Here is a 25,905-nt window from a genome sequence, read left to right as displayed (position 1 = left end):
ACAAATCACCATCAGCAATACAGGAACAATAATCTTAAAACAGCAAAAACCAAGGGGGAAGCATCAAATAAGATTGTTTTCACCGTGTTTCTTAAATGCATAAGGTGGATTGCTGGGTCTCCAGGGCAGTAAATTCCATAATCTAAGCATTACAGTAGAAAAGGTCCTCTACAGTTCACAGCATAGTGGAAGCACAGGAGGGCTTCTCCAGGTCATTGTGGATTCATGTGGGATATGAGAGTTTTTCCCTATACACTGGTATCATACCACAGTGTGAAATAGGAGGAAAAGCAAATTGGCAGCCTTTGCTTATGATGTAATATTTGTGTTACATGCTTGAAGTCAGCTGTTTTGCTGCTAGATTTTGTTCCGTTTGAAGCTTCTAGACACTTTTGAAAGGTAGCTTTCATGAAATTCCTTGCAAGAAGCAAGAAGCAGCTTCTCAGGGAAAGGCTACAGTAGCTCTATGAGACAAAGTTGAACAAGAGCAGTGTTACTTTAGATAATATTTTTGAAAATGTTGAAATCATGGGAAAGCTGTGTTTTTTAAGACATTTGGGAGAAAATTAAAATACACGATCTGTTTACTTATAAAATATAAAGCTATTTTATACTTTTTTCACTGTAAACCACTAGGGTTTTGCCAGTTCAGCAGCATACAAATCTAATAAATAATAATGAAGAGCTTCCATAATTTATAATTGTTAGAATATAATATTCTCTACTGTGTCCTATTTATGAAATTTCCAAAGCAATTTATCCCAGTGGTTTTGCTCTTAAATAGGACTAACACCAGCACAACCTGGTCTATTCAGTAGATTTACTTTAAGGTAGGTACCAACAACATTGGAAATATACTTAATAAAGGACAAAGAGCTGTGAACTGTTGTAAATAACTTTATCTTAGGACAGTTTCCTGTGGAGTCATTCTGCAAACTCAAATAGCACTCCAGCAATGAGCTCCACCAAATTTTATTTTAATAACAGTAAAGTTAAAAAAGAAGAAAGAAAAAAGAAAAATACAAGTAAAAACTACAGAGTAACACCAAGAGTTCTTAAACAAATGTTACAAAGAATATCAAATATTAAAAAGTCACTGTAAGTCAACAATTACTATCCTTTCTACACAGTCACATTTTTCTTTGGAACTTAGTTAAAATTCATTGCAGAATTTTCTAACCTCAATTTTCTCAAGAATTCTATTCTCTTTATAACAATATTTTTCCATTGTTATTATCCATGTTAAAAAGAAGTTGTGTACAATGCAGTTGCCATATCATGAATTTCTTTGGCTGGTTATCTTTCTACATAGTTAGTTAACCTTATTATTACTACATAGTCAACTAACTTATTCTTCTAGTTTTCAAATATTAATTTTCTTCTGCTTTCCATTTTAAGGCAGTTTTAACTCTAGCCACAATTATGTAGTTATAGATTAATTATTTTTATAAATAAAGTAGGAGTTAATGCTGACATTTTGTCAGATAAACCTGGAATACCATAAGATATGCGTTCTATCATGTAAAGAAGTACCAAAGGTACTACTACTTACTACTTTTTAAAAACTCAGGATGAATACTTAGAAGAATTGAAGTTGACACATTATTTGGAAAGAAAGAGGCTGCAATGCAGATATCTCTAGAACAAATAGAATACTTGCCAGTATGTGAAAACTTCAGATAGAATAAAAATATAGAGTGAGGTCAATGAAGACTACTGATTAGAAAAGCTTTTAGTCTACATGATGGAGAGCCAAACTCTTTTTCAAAATTCTGTTCAGCATTGTCTGCCTACAAAATGAAAGTAGATCTCTTCCAGAAGATTTCTTTTCAAACTCAATTATAATTCCAGGCTGAAACAGATGAAAAAATTGAGGTTACCAAGGATGCAATCCAGTGAAGCTGCCCATAACCCTCTAAAACCAGAGGATTGCAGGCACCCTTTGCACAGCAATTTCAGCCTTCTGGGAGAATAAGGAGGGGAACCTGAGAGGTGATGAGAAGGTTTTCTGTCCTGCTGATGCTGCTCTCCTGCCTTCCCCACCCCTCAAAAATACCCTTTAAATGCAAGGTCACAAGGTCAGAAAAGTAGACAAATTTGTCCTTCCTTTGATTTGGCTTGACTCCCAACATGGCAAGTTGACCCCAGCACAGGGCTGATGAACTAGAATCTGTGGAGCTGAATTGTGAAACTCTATCAATTTTTTTTACCCGTTATCAAATTCCTTACACATTCCTAAGTTTGGCCTTTACAAACTCATCTTAAATGGGAGTAGTGAAACTGAAAATTACCTGAGAAGGAATCCATGATTAATAGTATTGAAAGCCACTGTGAGGCCCAGTATCATTTCCTCCATCTCTCCCAATACAGGTCATCATACAAGGTGGTCAGTGCTGTTTCCATGCCAAAATCCTACCTGAACCTGACTGATTTGGGTCGAGATAATCGGTCTTAACCCGGAGCATTACCCAGGAAGGGAACATTTGGCACTGGCCTTAAATGATAAAAGATTTCCTGCTTCTGGGGAAGGTTTTTTCAGGAGTGGTCTCTTTCAGATAGCCCAATGCAAGAGGCATTGATCACCTGCCTGGCCCACCTGGCTCTTTCCTCCCCACTGATTTTTATAAGCTAAAAGGAACAAGGACCCAAGATGAAATAGATGGCACAGACTTATCCGAGCATTTTGTCAGGGTCCTTAAGGTCTATCATCTGAAACGTATCTAAACAAACTGACAAAACTGTGCTCTGGATACCTCACCCAATTTATATGCTATAGCAATTATATCAGTTAAAATATTAAATAAGGGCTTGACATTCAAAATAAGGGCTTGACCCTCATGCCCAGAATTCAACTGTATTCGGGTTGTAGTTTATACTGTGTTTCTTTGTAAATTTTAATTGTGCACCACTTTTGGAGCTAATCTTGACTGAAAAGTAGGGGAAAATTATTTTAGGATTATTTTTATTCACCCCGGCCTTACCTTTTTAAACAGTAGCCCAGATCTCAGCGTAGTATAGCACTACTCACTTCCTCATTAAGAAGTTAACACGTAGTTGGAAAATCATTAGTCTGTATCCACTTTTATTATCTTCAGGGAGTATTTTACACATCTGTTTCTCTGTAAAGAAACATACACATTGTAAAAGATTTTAGATTATAGTGCACATTCAGTTCACTTGGGCTAAACCTTTTGGATTTCATTGTCTTCTTGCATCAACTGAGTAGCTGCTTGAACAACCCCAATACATAATTGCAGTGTATATTACGAAGTTGGTGGTTGGAAGGTTTCCTTTTTTTACAGTTGTTTTCTCATTCAAGAATATGAGGTGCAATCAAATTGTATATTATTTTATACATTGCACATGTGAGGGGAAACTTGCAGAAAAGAGAATTAAGATGGATTCTGCTAAAGTTGTGTCTCATTAGTCCAGAAAGACTATTCACTGTAATATGAATGCAAGGTCGAAGTTGATGATCTGAAACTGTATCTAAGAGTAATTAATCTATTGTGTAACAGTTGCAATCTCTGAACCATGAAAATGTGCAAACTTTGAATGCTTGTATCATGCGGAGCAGAATTTTTCTGAACATTTTCCAAGTGCACAGTGTGTTTCTTAAATTCAGTGAGCTAAGCAAATAGTGCTTGAGGAGCCCATAAGAAACTTCACCACCATGACTTTTCTTTGGAGGTGCCATAGATTCAAATTACTTTCCTTAAGTGCTTGACCTCTTCTTACTAAGGTTCAGCAAGATTGTGAGAACTTGTCTGTTTTAGCAGCCATTAGAAATATTTAGTATTTCAGCTTGTTACTTCTGGTTCTTCAGAGAGTTCTGTGCCTTGTCTAAGATTATGAACTGTTTTAATTGGGCTGTCTCTTTGTGGTAAGCAGAAACATGATTATAATTGTATTAGTCATTAAGGAATTCTTAAAATATGACATAATTATCCTAATTTTTCTTTCTTGCTTTTTTCACTCTCTAGTTGATGATTTTTGGAATTTTTTTGTGCCTGGATGCTTTTCTGTATGTTTTCACACTTCTTCCATTGAGAGTTTTTCTGGCAATGTTCAGGTTCATCACATTGCCTTGTTACGGCTTGTGGTAAGTTTTTTTATTCCTTTGCAAAGTGTTGCTAATTTTTATATCAATTTGTTTTTAATTCGCTATGTTAATCAGCATGGCTTTAGACTTGGTTTGATTTAAAAGTGTCAACACTTTCCATCTGAAACAAACCCACGATTCCCCAACTTTCACTTATGGACTTTTCTCCACTGCAGTTCCATTTAGCACTAAGGAAATTGTGGGAGAACCTATAGAATATTTGAACCAGTAGCATGAGTCAAGGGCATGCTGCATACCTAAGTTTTATTTTATTAAATTATAAGTCAATGAACCATTGGTGGTGGTGTCGTCGTTAAAGAGGGGGAGACTGGGGCTGAGGAAACCCAGATGCTAGTTCTCTCTCAGCCATGGTGCTGAGAGGTGACTTTAAGCCATTCAGAGACTCTCACAGGGTTTCTATTGTCAGAATAAGACTGAGAGGAGGAGGAGAATTATGTATACTGCCTGGATTTCCTTGAATGGAAAAAGACATGAAATTATTATTATTATTATTATTATTATTATTATTATTATTATTTATTGATCAGATATGATGACAATGATATCAGAGGGCTAAAATAGGTAAGATGCTTATCTTAGTTCTACCTGGAAGATGCCTAGGCATATTGACCTTATAGTGATGATACAGGAGTTGTCTAGTTCTGAAATTAGACTTCTTTACATATGAAAAATCATGTTTTCCTTTTTTATCGGCAAAGAGAATTCTTGAGCTAAATGAAATATGTAGCAAGAGTGTATTGTGCTAGAACCTATATTACAGATTAAAAATAGTTAAATGCAAGGTTCTACAGCTAACGACTTGTAATCTTCAACAGTCAAGTTGTATATCTCATGCACTAAATCATAAGTGTAGATTACCTTGCAGTATAATCTTTACAGTGATTAGGTGTTATGCCTCCAATCCCATCATTTGAACTATACTTTAGTTATTTAAATCTTGAGTGCATTAAAGTTCTAAAAAAGCAGTAAATGACATGCTAAAGAACACTTCTCTCTGTACTTTTTGATGATTCAATAGAATGTATTTCAGATGTCTCTTTACAAGACTCATTCAGCATCAATGGTGTAGAATACTGTGAATATTATAATGTAAACTGTTTCAGCCCCTCTAAACAAAGTTTTTGTAATCTGTTCATTGTTTTATAATCAGAATTGCAAATCTATTTACAAATCTAGTCTAGAAAAATAATTTGAATATGATGTTGTTAAATTTCTTCTGAGCTTTATAAATTATGGGTAAAAACAGATTACCATTTACCAAATGGAAATTGACCACAGTGCAATGTAAGCACCTTCTGAACCAAGCAAATGTATCATCCTGCTACACTGTGAGACTTGATTTCTTATTGTGCAAGGAATGATGGTAAAAAGATGACCTTATTGAGCAATTACATGCATTCTATGGTAAATTGCTACATTGTACAGCTTTTGTCTATAAAGCTTGTCCTCAGTGTCATCACTTCATAAATTAGTGAGAAATTTTAAAAAAGAGAATAGATGAAATCTTCAATTGTTAATAAAACTTTTAAGAAACACCATCAGATTACATTGTATGGACTTAAGCATAGAGATGCCAAACATACATGAAAACATGGCTTACAAGCCAAAGCAATGTTCTGTTCAGCAGTGTGATAATTTTATTAAATCTTCTGCTGAAAGAAAGATGAATCCATTTATAGTCTATTTCATAGATCAGTCACCTTACAGATTAACCTTCCTAATCCTAGGAAGGTGCCTGCAGTCAATGTTATAGGTGCCTGCAGTCAAGGTGATACTTAAATCATGGTATTGTGTATAAATAAAAGTTAAATTGTTGCCACCATATAAACTGAGGGTTGTACTGTTAAAAATGAAACAGACACTTGCAAATCTGCTGCTGAAGTTGGCAGCTTAGACTTCAGCTTATCCAAGGTATTGCAGAAGTCTTAAGTACAAACATCAAAGAATAGTTTTAGCAACCATTTGTTTTCTGTAGGATTGACAGTACAAAGGTTCAGTTTACTTATGGCTTTTTTACAGAATAACATATCCATTTTGAAATCTCCCTAAATACATTTTTATTTGATAAGCAACTTGTTTCATAAAATATTTTAATTGGGGGTGTTGCGTAAGTGCTGAATATGTGAGTTTGATGCACTATATATTTTTTTTCCTTTCACAGTAAAAATGCTCTTTTATATTTCTTGATTTTTGTATGTTTTAAACAGAAAACAATCACTGTACAAATGTATTAATGCAGAATATACATTGGGATATTTATGCAACACTGTTCTAGGAAATGAAGGTCTGAAATAATTGTATGGGTGGGTGGTCATCATCTTCCTGTACTATGTGGGCATTTTTCCCTCTGGTTTGTTTGAGCTGCTTGAAAGGTCTTCCTATATGCACAACATCATATTCCATTCTGTGTAGAAATTAAAAGTGCTCCTCCCTTCATTCTGTTTATTTAAAATCTCAACATAAAGATTAAGTATTCTCTATCTCCTACCTTCCTTTTTTTTCCTTCTGTACTTCTGTTATTCTAGTCTCTTGTACCTTCTTAAAATCAAAATTGTATACCCTTTCTTTGCTTGGAAAACATTTTAAATCCTCTTTTTTTAGGTTAATCCTTATCCATAACACCATAAATGTTATGGTGTGAAATGCAAACTTCATATAGCCACATTTCAGCATCCAGACTCTTTAGCTAGATAAACACATTTCAAGGAAATTGCTTCGTACTTAGATTGTTTCCTGTTCCGTTGTATTTGTGCATCTCCAACATTTGGCAAATTATTTGTGGAGAGAGTACATTCATTAATTGTTTTTGTTGTTGCGGGGCTGCCAGATACATTTTTATTATTTGAGCTAGTTTTTCAGCTAGGTTTTATTTTCATCTATAGCTTTTGTTAGGGAAGAACCATACAACAAAAATGGTATCTTTTGATGCCTGAAAATTTAAGGGTGGTTTCAAATGCTTGTTTTTGAGTGTCAGACATAATGCCTGAATGCACCTGACTTCAGCAACTTCAATGAGCCTGTGTCACTTCCTGCTTGTCCAAATAGCAAGTAGGGATCCAGCAGGATAACCAGCAATTGTGGCATGGTGTAAAAGAAAAACAGTTATGAAAAACCACTAAAACAGTAATGAATCACTGTACTTTTCCCACTTGCTGATTTAACTTTGGGAAAAGTTAATTCAACTTGAGGGAAAGCTGCTCTCTGGAAAAGCTGTAAGGTATTATTCTCAACAAGATGTTATTCTTTCTTCATGTATCTACATTTATGGCCAGCCTTACCATAACTTTTGCTATGAATTGTCCTAATTGATAACCAGAAAATAGTTGTTTCCCTCCACCTTAGTCTTATTTCTTTTGTGGAAATATATATACAGTTTCCTTCAGTAGGATTATTTTTTTCTTTTGTTCTGAAGTTCACACATTTTAAGTAACTTAAGTCTGTCAGAAGTACTGTGATATAATAGCATAAACCATTATATCCCAATATTTAGATCATTATTGAATCCCCTGTACTATTTATATATTCCTTCGGTAGGATTATTTTTTTCTTTTGTTCTGAAGTTCACACATTTTAAGTAACTTAAGTCTGTCAGAAGTACTGTGATATAATAGCATAAACCATTATATCCCAATATTTAGATTATTGAATCCCCTGTAATATTTATATATTACTGTTGTTTGCAGCAGTATATTTTGTGTAAGAGAATAAACATAAATTTTCTCCTAATTGGAACCATACACCTTTTATTCTTTTGATAGATAGTGATCTAGTTTGTAAATTAAGTTTCCATGGGGCATGATTTCTTTCATCACCAGCCATGAATGGCTTGTCATGTTTCCCAAACCTGGGCAGCATGGATTGTGGGAGGAGGAACAGCAAGCCATGATCTGTTGTGGGCTTAGTGGAGGGTAGCTTGCCAATCCAATAAACTGTGCAGACCAAGTTCAGACAACATGCTTAGACATTGACTATGAAAATCACACTTGGTACATGCTGCAATATAAATAAGCATAGCTTACATCATTCATGGAAAATCCCAAGTATTTATTTAATTCCACCTAAAAGTTGTTAAAGAAAACTTTTTAGAAATGCAGACTTTCTTTGTTTTTAATTTCCTTTTTCTTTTGCCTGATGTGGACATTAGTAGGTTTGTGTGTCTTCATCAAACTTTTAATTGATCCTTTTGCTGAGGTTCAGGCTTGTCTATCCAAAAATTCTTATTTAGGCAGATGTGGTTCATTTTTTTCATCTCAAAGGGGAAAATTTCCTTTTCCTGTTGCAAACTGTACATGCTTACATGAGGGAAAACAAAGCTTTCAACATCACTTTCCCTCTATTCCATGATGGTCAACGTACGTAGTGTAGCAACATTACAACCTTCTTTCTCTCTCTCTTTTATTTCTTGTAAATTAGACTGAAGGGGAGAGCACTTTCACTTCCTTTATAGGATGGAATGTGATGTCACATGGAACTTCTCCACGGTGAGTATATATCCTGATTTTTCTTCTATGGTATCACTTAAAATGTTGCCACCTCATAAACTGAAGGTAGTATTGTTAAAAATGCAGGAAACTATTAACAAACACTTGGTTATAAATTTCTCAAGTGTCCATTAGTGAGGAACACTTTAAAGAAAAGCAAAAGCTGTCATTTGAAGGACAGCTTATTTTGAAAAACTAATGAATAATTAAATCAGAGTACATTCCTACATAAAATTTGAAATTGTCCTATCAATTTCCAGAGAAACAATTTTGCAGGAAGATTGATATTTGGTTCCTTTTTCTTTCATAATGTTGATGTGTGACAAAAAGTAGTGGGCAAATGATCTAGGAAAAATTCTGCTGCTAACAGATTGGAAATAACAGTGGCATGAATTGACGGATGTACAAGAAGAGCTCCAGTTCTACAACAGAGTTTTCTAACCACTTCACAGTCATTGTATCTTCCTGTGTACCCTGAAAATCAGCTCTTGCTGACTAGGGTAGGGGTATGCCATGTGATATGATGTTAGGATCTGCAGCACAAGGAGAGAATTTGCGGAAAATTGGTGAATTAACTTGCTCAAATAGAAGTGTCACCTCAAGTAGCACCTTTGGGTTCAAACCTAGTTCAGATTAAATTCAGTCTCAAACAAGTTTAGTTTCAAATGTTTATATAATGCAGATGAAGTATTTTTCAAACCATGGCCCCTGCTTTATTGTATAATAAATTGGTCTGGTTTAAACAATTGATCCTGACTTCATAAAATATGGTTTTTTGAAGCCATGGCTTTAGGAAGCATCAGTGCTAAGTGCTTCCCCCTTGCTCCTTCTTTCCTCCATTTGTTATAACTTTAGCACATTAATCTTATCCTGAGTCCCCCATTATGTCGGAACAATGGAACACTGTCTGAACGCCAGTGAACAAACTAGGATAATCATGATTCCGCTTTATTATCCTGATGTGTCAGGTTACAATAACCAAAGTTCAGTGGTTCAGACTTTTCTGACAACTTTAGCTTAGTGCTGTTGGACTGCACTCCATGTTAGCCCACCATGAAGACCCTTCAGAAGCTAAAATTAATGTAGCATACAGCAGTCTCTCTGCTGACAGGTAGCACAGGTAATGCTCAGATCACCCCAGTCCAAAAGGTTCCACAATGTTTCTTACAAAGCCTAAAATAATGGGTCCCAAATACAGAGTGTGCCAAAAAAAATGTGTACACATTTTAAAAAAGGAAAAAGCTGTATTAAAATTGTAATAGTTAATATATACTGATAACAAAAGATGAATACAAGTCATGTTTGACTTCTGCAATTACAAGAGTTGCTCAAAGTGGTTACCATCAGCATCCAGACACTTCTGATTATGACAAACTACTACTTGAGCAACATTAACCAAAATGTCCACTTGTATCACTCCACATGCCATTTCAATGTCTTCCCAAAGTACCCCCATCTTTTGAGTGAATGTTCTATTTCACATTGCTATCATACGTTCAATGTATTCTCAATATCGGGTTGATTTGCTATTGATGTGGGTAATTTAATTATTTCATTAGCTAATGACACTATCTGAGGGTATACATGCAAAATTTCAAATAAGTGTGATCATTAGTTCCCTAGTAATCCTCAGTGAAAGACGACTGTAATGACTGACGTGACAATGTTGAAGAAAATTGAGCACCGCGCTGTGATTAAGTTCCTTACAAAACAAGGAAAAAGTCAAAAAAATCATTCACGAAGAGATGGTGGCTGTTTGCCAGGACTCTGCACCTTCATTATCTACTGTTCAAAAGTGGTCAAATGAATTTAAAAGGGGCAGAGAGAGCACTGAAGACAACCCTCACTCGGGCAGGCCGGTTACTGCCACTACAAAAGAAAATGTGAAAAAAATTGAGAAACTTGTATTGAAAGTTGCCCGAATAAAAATAAAAATGTTAGCAGAGATGACAACCCTATCTGTTGGTACCATATTTACTATTTTTCATGACCATCTTAACCTTTCAAAGGTTTGTGCAAGATGGGTGCTGCGAATGCTCATGGCGCCTCAGAAACAAGTGCAAGTCGAGTTCTATAGGGAGTTTTTAAAGCTCTGTGGTGACAATCCATGGAGTATTTTTGACCAGATTGTTACTGGAGATGAAACTTGGGTTCATTACTATGACCCTGAAAGTAAGCAGGAATCCATGCAGTGGCATAAAAAAGGTGCTGACCCTCTGAAGAAATTCAAAGTCACTCCATTGGCCGGAAAAATCATGGCCACAGGGTTTTGGGACTCAAAGGGAATTTTATTGATCGAGTACACAAAAAAAGGTGAAACCATAAACACAGCATCTTATGCAACCACTCTGCGTAATTTAAGAGAAGCAATTAAAGAAAAAAAGGAGGGAAAACTGACTGCAGGTGTGTTGCTTCTTCACGACAATGCGCCCGTTCACACGGCGCGTGTTTCGAAGGCTGCTGTGCGAGACTGTGGTTTTGAACAAATAAACCACCCACTCTTTAGCCCGGGCCTGGCCTCCAGTGACTACTACCTATTCCCGAATTTAAAATAGATCTTCGTGGAAAGCGATTTTCTGACAATGAAGAGCTCAAGGCAGCAATTAACACATTTTTTAGACAAGGAGGAAGGGTATTTTTTACAGGGAAATGAAAAGTTAATGTCTAGATGTAATAAGTTTATTACATTATTACATTATTTCTATTTATTATTCCTTTTTCTTCATGCTGATACCGAAAATACATTGAACACACCCACCTTCAAGAAGTAATATATAGATAACATCTCTTAAAATGTGTATACATTTTTGGCACCCCCAGTATTTGAAGGAGTACCTCTTTCCTTGTAAATTAGTCTGAGTGCTAAGATCAGCAGGGGAACACTGTTATCAATAATTTGGCCCTTACAGGTATATGGGGAAGTGGTACATGCAAAGGCTTTTGTGTGTGACCCTGACTTTGTGGAAAACCATGCCCTGTGGGGTACATCTAGTATTACATGCATTTTATTGGCAAGGGAAGACACACTTCTTTACCCAGCCTTTTAGAGGCAAATGGAGGATATGAGATGGTGGTTTTATCTCCTTGCAGTTATGTGAGTGATGTGAACTGAGCTTTTCAAGGTAGTTTTAAGTTGCTTTATGTTGTTTTAGCAATATATAATGTGTGCTGAGACCATAAGGTGTAAGGTGGGCTATATGTTTAAATAATAGTAATTGAAGTAATGTAAAGCAGGAATAAAGTGTGTGAGGAAGGAAGGGTAAACACTCGTTCCTTATAATTAGATGGATTGAGGACCTTATAACACACTTGATATGTGAACCGATGGCATATGGGTGCCATCTTGGATATTTAGTCTACTTTTATTGAAACCTTTGTATAGCTGTTAGAAAGTTTTGTGCATTTTGTGCAGATCCATATATGTATATTTAAAATAAGGAAAATATTTTCATTTGAACTATTAAAACAGTATTTCTGGGTGCTAATGGGCTTCATTTTGGGGACCCATATTCAAACTCTATTGGAGGTGCCCATGGTTTCCACATTATGGATTCATGACCTGTAGAATAGTGACTTTTCTCGCTAGGAAGACTATTTTTAATGCAACAATATAGTAACTATCTGATTGCTCCTTTTCTACCTTCCAGTGTGAGTTCTACTTTGTTACACAAAAACATAAAGGCAATTGTACTAAAATATATTAAACTGCACCAATGATCTTAAATAATGACTGTTACTGTCTCTCATATCAGCTACCACACTTCTTTATTTTTTATGATAAATTTATTTGAGAAAGTGTTTGAAACTTTATTAATTATCATGCATTTTCTCATTTTTGCCTTACTTGTTTTGAGACAGCTCTCACCGAAGCCTAAGAATAAGGTTGGTGATGGTTTTCTTTTTTTAGCATGTTGTGCTGTCTGTGCGCATGTGGTTGTTTGGTTCATTAAACATCATACAAATAAAGGAAGTTACTAGCTTTTGTTAAATATTTCTTATGCAAAATGCATGCTTTAAAGCACCAGACAAACAAGGAACCTCTTCCCCAAGACTTTCCCACACATGTGGCTCCAGGCAATCTGAACTCAATTGAGTATACCTGTGTAATGCGTGGGTTTCCAACCTAAGATTTTAAGGGCACATCTAAAACTATGTGTGAGGGTTTGTTAAACATGTCCTTAAACTCGTAGATTACACCTGAATGCATAACATGTATATCTTACAGTGTTTGTAGCTGCTTGATGGCCAACGCATGTGAGGCATTCTCTAGCCAGGTTTGCAGAATCAGGAGAGTAACAGAAGCCACGTGTGTGCTAATTAAGTGCAGCCTCAATTTCCATAATTGCCCACTCCAGCTGTGGGTTTCTATGTTATCTAAACCACCTCACAACCTTTGGTTTTTTCTGGGGTTCCAGGAAGGTTCAATAGCTATCCCTACTGCCCACCCTTTGCTGAGTTTGAACAATATGGCAACCTGTGTCTTGCACTAGAAATTATGGAAATGAGACAGCTTGTGACCTATATGCACAGTACAAAGGAAAAAATCCATAGAATCTCGTCTGTGTGTCCAGCATAGGTTCAAATGTTTTCCTGGTACAGTGGTACCTTGGCTCACAGATGCCTCAATTCATGGCCAAATCAGGTCGTGAACAGAAATTCCTGAAAAAATTTGCCCCAGGTCGCGAACTCCCCATCAGGTGATGGTTGCAATCGTGCCTGTCTCCCCTAACAGCACACCCATGATCAAGCCCATCTTCCCCCTGAGCGTGCCCGCGATCGTACCTGTCTATGACTGCGATCGCGCTTGTGCAGGGAAGACGGGTGCGATCGCGGTCGTGCTGGGGGGGGGGGGGGATGGCCATGCTCGTGCTCGGGGTGGGAGCAAGATGGCCGCAATCTTTGTTGTTCTTTGTCACTTTGCTTCAAATTTTTGAGACTAAAAAAAGAATAGTTACAGAATGGATTAACCTTATTTACATTGAACCTTGTCAGGAAATTTGACTTGGCTCACGACTAATTTGGGTCACGATCAGAGTCCTGGAATGAACTTAGTTCGTGAGCCAAGGTACCACTGTATGTAGTAGTCTCTAGAAGAAAGTATCAATGTAAGTATCAAAGTATGATTGTCTCCAGAAGAAAATATCAATGTAAACTTTCCCCAGAATTTTAGGCACCTGCACAAATAAAGGAGCTCAGCTCTGCAGGGTGTGCCCTTCTGTGTGTGGAGGACAATGAGGGAATGGTGAGGGAGAGGATGAAGCTAGCATGCTCATCCTCTCTCCAACTCCTTGCATTTAGAACTTAATGACAGAGAGAACACCTGAATATGACTAATGTCACTGTACATATTACTATACCATCCTTTAAATTGTGCTCTGTTTTTTTAAAACAATTCATTTTTGCTTTACTAATACCTTAAAGGTCTTCAATAAATGAATGTAAATAATAAAGACATTTATACCATTTGGAGTCTATTGATAAAACACTGAGTATAATCTAGATTGTTTAGCTTGGTCCTACCGCCTTTATACTGCATGCTAGATTATACTGGTGTGTTTGAGCAATGTGTTCCAACACCATCCACTGTCCCTTCTGCCTATCATGTTGTTGCATATGCAATCTTACCTTGCTATGCTTTTTTGGAAGGCAATTACCAATGTGTTGGGTGTGTGAATGGGAATTGTTGAGGTAAACAACTGTGAGGCAAAGCATGGTTTGCTAGGCCCACTTTGTGCAGTGACAGACTGACTGGAGAACAAGTGGAATGAGGACCCAGCTGGTGTAATGAAGAAGGAGGAGAAGACTTATGGGTAGAGAAAAGAGTCACTCATGTCCGCAAGCAAGCACTGGTTGAATTAAAGAGGAGGAAATGTACATTATAACATAGGAAGGCAAGGGTGAACATTTGACAGCTCTGTAGGGAGGAATGAGCTTAGTGTCTTATTGTAAATTCATTTAATGATGCAGCACAAGAGCAAGACCTCCACATCTCTTTTTATATAAATCCAGCTCATCAAGAAATTGAGAAATCAGCACATACTCTAGGACCTTGCCCAAAGTTGATTACTGAAAACTGACTGGAAATTAGCCAAACATTTGAGTTCAGGGAGAGTTGTGTCTCATCTCATTTCATACAAAGGTCTCATCACAGCCTCTTTCAAGCAAACTGGAACCACATCTTTCTGTAAGTACATGTTTCCTGCAATCCTTACTGACTCAACCAGTCTCCCTCTTCCACCTGCTTTTATGAAACAGAAAGGGCAAGGGTCCCACAAGTGATGGGCCTAACCTCTCCAAGGTTCCTTTCTATATTCTCGGGCTGTACAAAGTGAAAAATAGCCGTTATAGCTGGACAATCAGGAGCAAAGTTACATCCACAACTTTGCCATCCGTATCAACTATGGCAAAGGGGCCGAGATGTGTTGTACCCGGGATACACTTAGGATTTGAGAAACTGCTGTGAGACCACCACAAAATACCAAAGCAGTTGATGGCCATTTTGGCATCTGGCTGCCACATCTGTGGATCTTGGTTTGCATCTTACTTAGCAAAAATGTTTGTTTCATGACTATTGGAAAGCACAATGCCTCTTTAATAATTTGGTAAACTCTAAGAGTGCAGTACAGCTAATGCTTCTTTAAGCATACTCGTATATTTTGACAATGTCCAGCAGTTGCTTCTTTTGTGAAAAAGCTATTAAACTGATAAATTTTGTACTGGGACAGTCTCTAATATTCACTGGTGTACATACTCATTTACATAATTTACCTGCTTCTTGGAAATTATCAAATTGTCAGCAGAAATGGATTCTCCGATATTTGGAGATTTGATCTGCCTTTATTAAAGGCTATGCAGAATTGCTGGAAAGTTGTATGCATTTCATACAAATCTGTGAATGTATATTAAGAGGGGAGGAATAAAATGCTTTGTATTGAAGACCCCTTTATGGGTGCCATGCAACCCATGGACACTGTGCTATGAACTTTTGAACTGTGACATCCAATGTGACACAGCTATGATCTATTTTATCTGCAGAGCATCACACAAATTGGTCACTATCCTGACTTTCATCAGTATCAAGTTCAGTTGCTGTCTTACACATTACATCACTCAGAAAACAAAAGTTCATTTGGCTTCACTCAGGCTGCTGAGGAGCTTTAATGTGCACTGCTCAGGCTTTCCTGAGCCCTATATGACCATTCTTTTGGTCATATAGGGCTTTGGCAGAATTGTCTGCTTGAGGTGACAAGGAAATCCCCAAGAGCCATCAGTCCTCAGGTAGATCTTCTTAATTGGTTTGCCACTCCTGCAGGGGCTCTGAAGCATACATCTCAGCAAGTAGTGATCTGTTCATGATGGCGTAAGTATAGAAAGTTCATTAGGTTAGTAACTGGAACAAAACCATGATTGCTTTGGAGGCCACGAAGTCCTGAGCCACTCCTGACAAGGAGGCCTCAGCATGTGTCTTGGAGTTTTTCAGCACAAGATGTTGAGGAAACTCCATCATCACTCCTAAAACCATTGTGGTTAGCTCAGGCTGGTGAAGCACCACCAGAGGCTAGGTTATTACCCAATCCCACACCTGCAGATATACACAAAACTGGAAAACTATGGAACACCTCTCTATAGTGTGACTCCAGCTCCCCACTCAGGGCTTTTTTGTTCTTTACAAAGCAATATTATGATATTTTCCAAATGGAAAATGTTTTAAATCACTTAAGTTAATCTTTTCTCTTAAATTTAAATATCTACTATATACTGCCTTGAAGCAAGCTCTTGCTATTTTCTAAAACCTGATGACCTATTCTGCATCTGATTACTTACCAAAGTATTTCTGAGGCATATTTTGTCGCTTTGTTTTTCATTCTGATTGGGATACAGTATGCTGTACCTTTGGGCTTTTTAAAAAAAATATTTAGTAACAGAGAGGGTCAGACATTTGACTAAATTCAGATGTCAAATCAAACTATGGTTTAGTGTGAAGTTTAAGTAAACAAACAGGTTTGCACTCAGTGACAAGATAAAGGCCCTTGCCTTTGATGTGAATTCTTTTGATATTGATGTCAAATCTCAGAAACATCTTGGTGATGGAGAAGGAGGCTTATGCAAGAAGTTGGGTGCTGAGGCCAAATCAAAACTGGATGTGAGTACCCAGGATGGAGAGGAGGCACTTTTCAGAATTAGATTCAGAATCTCTGATATTACACAACAATGAACTTAGAATTTGGTATGGGCCAATCTCAAGCAATGAAACCCTCAAGTTTTCTCTACTTGCTGAATAGTATTCAGTAAAAATGTGTGTATTTGTGTTGATCTTATTTGTGGTCAACAATGCTTGTTAGATGTTCTTTACAACCAGCAGATGGAGTCAGTACTCTGTGTGAAATGGGTACAGAATCTATTTATGATAGTGTCGTAGAGTATAGGTAGCTCTGATTACAATTGATTGAGAACTAGATGATCTTATAGGAAAACATATTGAAAACATGAATGAACATCGCAAAGTTAGTACAAAGGTTTCCTTACAGAGCACAATTGACCAACAGTAGTTGGCTTTGAAAAATAATTTGTTAGATGTAGAATAGCTCTGGTAGGAAAAAAGTTTCAAATGTAGACATTACTTATGTTTGTCACTGTATGCTGGGAAAATGGAATTTCATAGTTTTGAGCTAATAGCACTTATTTGCATACTCTGGTTATTCTTAAGTTGTGCACAGTTGGTTATCTCTTGTGTGCTGTTAGTAAATTTTGAAGATTCGTACTAAGGCTTGGAGTCAAACTAGATGTGACTATAGATTTTTGTGTGTATAAAAACAGTCTGCCTTTACCACAAAAGAAGGCTGCTACTGAACAGTGCAGATCCCTTTGCCTGCCTCTTACCTGCCCATAGTTCCTTCCCCAAGTGAATTTCACTCAGCTGAGCTCACTTCCAATACAAGGAAGGTCAGATGAAGAGAAAAGCACTCAGGGAGGATGAGGTATTTATTTGCTTGCTTGCTTACTTGCTTGTGCAGGCTTTTATGTACTGTCCTTCATAGCAATTTGGCTCTCAGAACAGTTTACAATATTAAAAATAAGGTTAGATTAAAATACAATAAAATAATAAAATAGCAAAATAATCATAATACAATACAATTACAGTAACAATATATTTCATCAGTCCTGCACCTGAGCCAACCCAAAAGAACAAAATTTAATAAAATAATAAACAAAATTAAAATAAACATAAACAATTAAACAGCAGCCTAGCAATTACCTAAAAACAAGTATATTTTTTCTTAAAAAATACATCACTTAACTGTCAAAATATTGGGAGAAAAATGTGCCCAGTGCTAGAAGATGTATAATGTTTCTCTGGAGAATGAGTTCCATAAATGAACCAACACAACTGAGAACCCCTTCCTTGAGTAGCCCTACCTTCCTGATGTCCTTTAATGTTGACTCCCGTAGAAGGACCTCAGAGGATGATCTTAAGGTTCAGGTAGGAATGTATGGGAGGAGATGTTCCTTCAGATATTCAGGTCCTAAACTGTTCAGAGCTTTGTATGTCAATGTAAGTACTTTAAAGTGGGCCCAGATGTCAATCGGCAGCCGGTATAGATGGTAAAGCACTGGTGTTATGTGCTGTTTCCTGCCATTTCATGTTAGCAGACAAGCTCTGTTTTGTACCAAATGGAACTTTCTGACCATTTTCAAGGGCAGCCCCATGCAGAGCACTACAGTAGTCTAACCAAGAGGTTATCAGAGCATGGATCACTGTTGCTGTATTCTGCCTATCCACATAGCAGCACAGCTGATATATCAACCAAAGTTGATAGAAGGTGCTCCTAGCCACAGAGCTCATCAGGTACTCCAGGGACAGCACCAGAAGTACCCCCCAGACTCCAAAGCCTGTCCTTTAGGGGAGTACAGCCCCATCCAGGACAGAGGTGCACATCAACCATCCAGGCAGGGGGCCCATCTATCAACAGCACCTATGACTTATCTGGGTTGAGTTTCAGTTTATTGGCCCTTATCCAGCCCATCACTCCAGCTAGACTCTGATTCAGAAACATCACCACATCACCTGGACTAGATGTGAAGGAAAGGTAGAGTGTACTGATGACACTTCAGCACAAACCTCCTGATGACCTTACCCAGTGGTTTCATGTAGATGTTAAATGGCATGGGGAAAGTATAGAGCCCTGTGGTACTCCATGGCACTGTTGTCACAGCACAGAGCCACAGTCTACCAGCACCATCTTCTGGAAGTGGCCATTCAAGTAGGAATGGAACCACTGCAATGCAGTACCTCCAACTCCCAACTCAACCAGCCTGTCCAGAAGGATACCATAGCTGATGGTATTGAAAGCCACTGAGAAGTCCAGGTAAGGCATATGAGGGTTATTGACTCATTTTACTGTTGAATTTGGGCTACCTGCTCTTATTTAAGTGATCCAGAGCACTGCCACAAGTTTGACTTTTAGAAGAGGTGACATCTTAGATATCATTTAAAACCTAAAATACCCAGGAGACACTAGGGTGAGTCCCACAGCCAAAAGCTTTTCAACAAACAAAAAAAGTGCCTAAATTTAGTGAATTTTCTTGTAACTGAGTTTAGACTAAGCTGGATTTATTATATTGAAAAATGTGATATTGTAGTAGTATTTACATTTGTATGTGAAGGGATAATTTTGTCTTGAGCATTTAAAGTAATTAATGTTACATTTGTGCATTTGAATTGTTTTAAAAATTCCTGTTTTAGTAAGAACTCTGGCCTTAAAACATGATTCCAGTTTTATCTTTCTAATATGTGGCAAGAGTTAATTCTTCATACAGATGTGTTCACACCTATCTTTTGAATTAATACCGACAGATTACAGATCAGTTAACTTGCTGCCAAGTATTATCCATCATCTTCCTTTTGGAGCTTGCCTGCATCATTGCCCATTTCATCTGAATGACAAAAAATTATGATCTTCAGAACAAATCAGGTTTTAAATCCCTCTTTGAAGTTGATTTAAGATCTGACATTCTATCAAGGTAGAATTCTACCCCCTATTTCTGCCACAACTTTTTCCCCAAGAAGTCAGATTTTCCTTTCCCAGTTTACCAGCAGAACTGGAGCAAGAAATTTCAGAAATTAGGTAATCACAAACAGACCCCCATTAACTGGTATAATTTGCATTTGATCCAACTATACAACAAACTGGTTATATTAATGGTAACTCATGATTTATTTAACCCATAGTTAATCCAGGGTTTGTTGCCAGTCCAGAGTGTTTTCTATCAGGTGACAGAACATTGTTTCCCTCCTTCATCCATTCTCTGTATCCTAAATGCCTTTGTGGCACTGTAGTACTGGTATGTAGAGTGGCTTATTTTTTTACCACTCTTGCTTGTTGCTTCTATAGCATGGTGAAACAGCCAAGAAACAAACCACAGTTCTGGCGTCATACATAATGACAACCCATGGTTTAAACACAGAATTCAGAACCCGAATTATAGAGTCACTTTTTTGTTGCTTTGGGTTTTTTTTTCCAGTTAATAAACAAAGTTGCTAACACTGCTGGGTTTGTACATCACTACAATCCAGAATTCAACAATTAATAGGATAAATAAATGGGTTAGAATTATGTGCAAGCCACATCAGCATCTGTTATCTGTATGGCAAGATACTTTGTATTCTATGCTTTATTTTATGGTCTCCCATTAGTATACTTCAATTCCGTTGCTCATTTCATATAATTGCATGTAAAATTTTTGACTTCCAAAGTACAAAGCTATACAACACACCATGAACAACATTTTCTTAATCACCTTACTTGCTGATCATATTTTGGATATTTTTGGTCATTTCTTAGAATAAAGTTTGGCCTTGTTTAATTCAGAAAACTTCTGCATAGTTTGTGCTTACAGCAAAACAGCTTTATAGGTATACTCCTGCAAATCAGTTTCAATGTCCTTTAAAAGGAGAAATGAAAATGTATATGTTGAGTGGCCTATACAAAAAGAGATAAGTATAATTCATCAGTCCTTATTTTACTGGTCACAAAACCTGTAGTAATGTGCAACATTTGTTCTTAAAACAGAATGCATATCTATATCTATTTAGGTACAAAGCGTGTTCATATAGCCAAAAGGTTTTCTGAGCTTAGGTTTGTTGGGACAGGCCTTACCTGCAGACATACCATCTAAATGACACTATAGAAATAGAAAATGCTGGAAAACTGAAAGGAGAAAAACTAATCTCAGATACCAGTTCTTTGAGTTAATTATTCTTACAATGGAAACTATTCAAGTGGAAAGGAGCTAGATGGTCATTCAGCAGAGCTGATGGTGTGGCCCTGCTTCTCATCTCTGCTTGCAGACTGATAGAATGGTTGTTGCCACATGTTGACTGAAGGAGAGAAGGCCCAGTGACATACACTCTGATAAGAAATAGCTTTATAATCAATTGTTTTGGGCTTACTTTAATTTGAAAAAGGATTTCATATTAGCAATATGTTGCTACAGTGAGAAATATATGAAATGTACTGTTTGTTTGCTTTATGTGTTTCAGTGATAGGCGTTTGCTGCAGCCTGCTCAGGTGTGTGATATATTCAAAGGAGTTATACTGGTTATCTGCTACTTCATGATGCATTATGTTGACTATTCTATGATGTACCACCTGATAAGAGGACAGTCTGTCATTAAACTCTACATTATCTATAATATGCTTGAGGTAGGTGTGATAACTATGTTCAAAGCACAATTTCTTCCCTTGATATATCAGGCAACAATTTTCTTGAGGTGACAGTCTGATTTTCTATGTCTTTTTTGCCAATTTAGAGGTAAATTTGTATTTTTCTTAAACAGTAACAAGCCGTAAATATATTTGTATATAACTATAATCATTTTTAGGATTATTAAGTAGCCAAGTTTTAAGTATGCCTAAAATTGTCTAGCTAGACATTTGCTCTGTTCAGACGTAACAACAAACGATTTAACACAGTAATAGATACATTCATATCCCACTTCCTAGAAAAAAAATATAAATATTGCTGGGTTCATAAAAACCAATATAGGCAACCTGTATAGGATTTTTATATTGTTTCTCTGAATAGCAAATTCTTGTATTAAACTGATTTTCAAAGTCCTTCAGCAACACAACCTGTTATTATTGTTACTGTTGTTGTTATTAGTGGTGGTGGTGGTCTCTGTGCATCACACATATGGTTGTTGTGCCTGTGCAGTGCCTGTATTTGAGAAGAGCCTCTCAGCTAATAACATTTTTGGCAGGAACGCCGCTCCCCCACCCCCTCTTATAAATGGGTGGACTCCCTACTCCATCGCCAGTCTGTTTTTGACTGTCTTTCACTGTTCCTTGGGTTCTCTCATTACTTTCAGTTTCCCTCACAAACTTCTACTTCATCTTAAAACTTTAAAAGTTCCTTAAATCTTCTCTTCACAATCCAAGTGTTTCCCAACCTCAAACCCTCCTTCAGAAACCCTTCTCTTTCCCCATCCCCTCACATATCCCACCCCACCAAAAATTTTTAAAAAAACCCATCCATCCTTTTTCTCTTCTACCCTTTACTCTCATATTCTCCCTTGATGGTGTAGCATTCTGCTTATAGAAGGTGTACTCAATGCGGAGCGAAGATGCTGTCTACGGACACGCACTCGATCCACCTGCTCTGTTTAGGTGAAAGACATATCATGGACAGATGTGTTCATTGTCAAGCCTTCACCAAACAGACTTGCAAGAACCACAAAAATTGCCTCAAGAAAGAGCTCTAGGATAGGGCCTTGATTGCAATGAGAGAGGCTACCGTAGCTCAGTCTGCCAGTCCTTCAGCAGTTGAAGGAAGTACCCCTCCGTGTGCCAAACATGGTAAAAGTGCTTAGTCTGCTAAAGAGTGCTCGGGATGGTCTGAATCTCCTAAAAAACACAAGGATTAAAGGAAGCACCTTGAGACCAAAGGGACCGCTAAAGAAAAGCTTCCCAGAAAGGTGAAGCAGGAGATGAAAAAGAAATGGCATTCTTATTCAGCATGGAAGGATGTTCCACACCAATCTGCAATGGAACAGGGCATGTCAGTATCAAGGAAGCCTTCATTCCATTCTTTTTCACAGAAAACATCAGAACCATCTCTGCCACATGCCAAGCCCATCACCAAGACCCTCTCCATGATCTTGCTTCAGCCCAGTCAAGACTCAAGCACCAGAATCAATGTTCAGAACTTCCATCTTGGAAGGAGAGATTCAGGAGTCTCCCATGCACCCTCCGGCACTGTCTGACTGGTCAGTGTTTACAGTTCAAGAGCATCAGGAGCTGATACATCTCCCACTCCAACTCTGTATGGGCATCCATTGCCAGAAACCTCCGCGTTTGATCTGAAGACCTCCTCCTCCATTCGAACCTAAGTTCCCTCAGCATGGAAAGAGCCAATACTGGATGCCTCCCCCATATGGAGGATATGGAAATGGATATCCGTGGGAATACCTCCCACCCTACGGATACCCTTACCTACCACCTCCACACCTCAGACCACAACAATCTGCAGACATACCATCCACATCTCAGGAAGAAACAACTGCAACAGTCCTGGTGGAAGAAGGATCTCGGGCATGTTCATCATCTTCAAGTTCAGCTTGAAGTGCAGCAATCAGATTCAGAAGACACAGAGCAGGCATCTACCTTACCCAACCTTATGGTTTCGACTCAAGGCCTGGGATCACCCGGAGAGAGTATGGGACACTTCTCCGAACTACTGGTTTGTATGTCAACCTCCTTAAGGGTCAACATCCAGCACATGGATCCAGGACAGGATAACATCTACGATGTTAGCAGGACAGAGGATGCGGTTCTGGTGGCCCTACTTCTGATCTCCACCCTATGCCAGGCCATGATGAAACCATGGGAGCTACCCAGTCACCCACATCCAACCTCCTGGCACCTGGAGTCAATGTATAACAGGACATTCCATTTTTGCTATGATACCCCCATCCAAACTCGGTGGTCATTGAGTCTACACAGGGTCTTCAAAACAGAGAGCACACTGTACCAGCTGATCGTGAAGGACACAAATCGATAATGATGTCTATTTGAAATGTGAGCCACCACTGATTTAAGTTTGCTGTCATGGAAAACGACCTTCCTGGTAGGTATAACCTCTGCCAGGAGGGCGAGCAAACTATGTGCCCTTCAGGTTGACCCCCCCCCTTTGAATTTCCATAAGGAAAAGTTGGTCCTCTGTATGGACCCAACCTTCCTCCAAAAGGTAATGACATTGTTCCAACTCAACTAAGATATCATGTTACTGGCATAATTCTAAGTGTCATTTACACTGATTGAACCGTCACTCCACAGTCTCGATGTCCACAGATCATTTGTCTTTTACTGGTCCCAAACTGAATCGTTCTGGAAAACCAAGCAACTGTTTATCAAGTACTCTGGACATGAAAAGGGAGCACTGATTGGACCCCAATGCTTGTTAAAATGGATTGTCAAAACCGTAAAGCCTTCATACCAACTCACTAAATTGGACTTTCCAATCCTCCCAAAAGGTCATTTCACCAAAGGTGTGGCCACCTCTTCAGTCTTACGTGCAGACATACCTGTACAAGACTTATGCAAAGCTGCCACATGGTCCACCTCATGCACCTTTATCAGTCATTGCCATCTTGTTGTAAAGGCTAGATTGGACTGTTCTTTTGGCTCTTCTGTCCTTTCATCTGTAATGACACTGACCCAACTCCAAGTTCGGTAAACTTGCTAGTCACCCATATGTGTGATGCACAAAGACCACAGCAAAGAAAGGCAGGTTGTTTACCTGTAACTGTCATTCACATTTGTGCATTCACACAACCCACCTGCCAGCCCCACATCAGTGGCAGTGACTGGGTTCATGCAATACAATCTAATTTCTATCATGTCTATCATGTATTATGTTTTATCATGCTGGTACCAGTTGGGGGCGAACGGGTGTTCTCTAGCTGGACTGGCAATGGGCTAGGGACTTCGCCCATTTATAGAAGGGCGTCCCCATCAAAAATGTTACTAGCTGAGATAATCTTCCTGAATACAGGTGCTGCACAGGCACAGCACCCATATGTGTGAATGCACAGATGACCACTTGAAGAACAACACAGGTAAGCTACCTGCCTTCATTATTATAATAGCAATAGTAGTAGAAGAATTACCCTTCTCTGTAGATGCATGGTGGTATACATGGGAGTCAACCTTGTAATAACTGTGTAAGATATATTTGGTTGAGGGAGACTGTTCTGATGTCAAGCATGACATTAAATCTAGATCTCCCTAGTTCAGGTATTCTCTTCTTTCTACATTGTCTCTCAACATTCAAGAAATCAAACTCTAAAGTTTCCTTGGGCATGCACAACCTGTTCCATAGACCACCGATATGGCACTTATTATAATAACTTAATAAGAAATTACAAATCCTAAGAGGTATGTACTACTATTTGGCATGTAGTTTTTTCTTTCTCTCTCTTTCTCTTTCTCTTTCTAGGTAGCTGATCGTCTGTTTTCATCTTTTGGTCAAGATATTTTGGATGCTCTTTACTGGACAGCTACAGAACCAAAGGAAAGAAAAAGGGCACACATAGGTGTAATTCCCCATTTTTTCATGGCAGTGCTGTATGTCTGTATCCTTTTATTTCAGAGTTACAATTGATTTTTATTATTGTCCATGCTAAAATAGCAAGAAACAAAAATACCCTCAGACTTAACACAATTTTCATTTTAAAAATCTACAAATTTTCTTGGTGCCTGAGATTTTGTGAAATTATCTCAGTATATTTATTTTCACAAACAAGAGCAGAACTCTGGATTAAAATAATAGATTGAAACTCTTTCGTGTAGGAAAAATTGAACTAAGAATTGTTCTTTTTCACCACTTTTACTTACAAGACTATTGTTACTTTGCCCTAAAATATTTTACTGGCCAACAAGCCCCTGCACATGTATACCAGTCTTTTGTGACATAGAAAAGTACAAAAGTGAACATTTTAAAAGCTGAAATGCCTGATAAACCACAGGTGCTGACATTCTGAGTCTTACTACATGCGCCCTAATAGTCTAATGAAGCAAGTTTCTGTAAATAAATAGTTCTACTAGATTCTGTAAAGTAGTCTAGTTCAAATTGTACCTTAACATTTTTAATTTGAATGTTTCTAGGCCCAATGCAAAGTGTTGATCTTAATTTTAAAAGTATTTAATCAGGACTCAGCATGTTATCTGAAGAATAGCTTTACTTATTCAGCCCTATCAATATAGTAAGATGGTCCTTAAGTGCCCACTGTTAAGATCAGTA

The 25,905-nt window shown here is 37.8% G+C and overlaps 1 protein-coding gene across 4 annotated transcripts in view; it reads left to right on the top strand.

Annotated features, from left to right (window-relative positions):
* TAPT1 (transmembrane anterior posterior transformation 1) overlaps positions 1-25,905 on the top strand; it is an 82,277-nt gene that overhangs the window by 30,132 nt on the left and 26,240 nt on the right. The window contains exons 3-7 of one of the 4 annotated variants that reach the window (XM_044417703.1): positions 3,984-4,102; positions 8,537-8,604; positions 12,463-12,486; positions 21,146-21,308; positions 25,102-25,237. In XM_044417703.1, the coding sequence (XP_044273638.1) occupies positions 3,984-4,102; positions 8,537-8,604; positions 12,463-12,486; positions 21,146-21,308; positions 25,102-25,237 (510 nt within the window). The remainder of the gene's footprint in view (positions 1-3,983; positions 4,103-8,536; positions 8,605-12,462; positions 12,487-21,145; positions 21,309-25,101; positions 25,238-25,905) is intronic. The other 3 variants (XM_044417701.1, XM_044417704.1, XM_044417702.1) reach the window with 3 other exon arrangements.

The sequence above is a fragment of the Varanus komodoensis genome, unplaced genomic scaffold (assembly GCF_004798865.1).
Source record: "Varanus komodoensis strain SLA01 unplaced genomic scaffold, ASM479886v1 scaffold9, whole genome shotgun sequence".
In the NCBI taxonomy this organism is placed as follows: Eukaryota; Metazoa; Chordata; class Lepidosauria; order Squamata; family Varanidae; genus Varanus; species Varanus komodoensis.
Note: the sequence above shows the minus strand (reverse complement) of the source record. Positions and strands in the feature narration are given on the sequence as shown.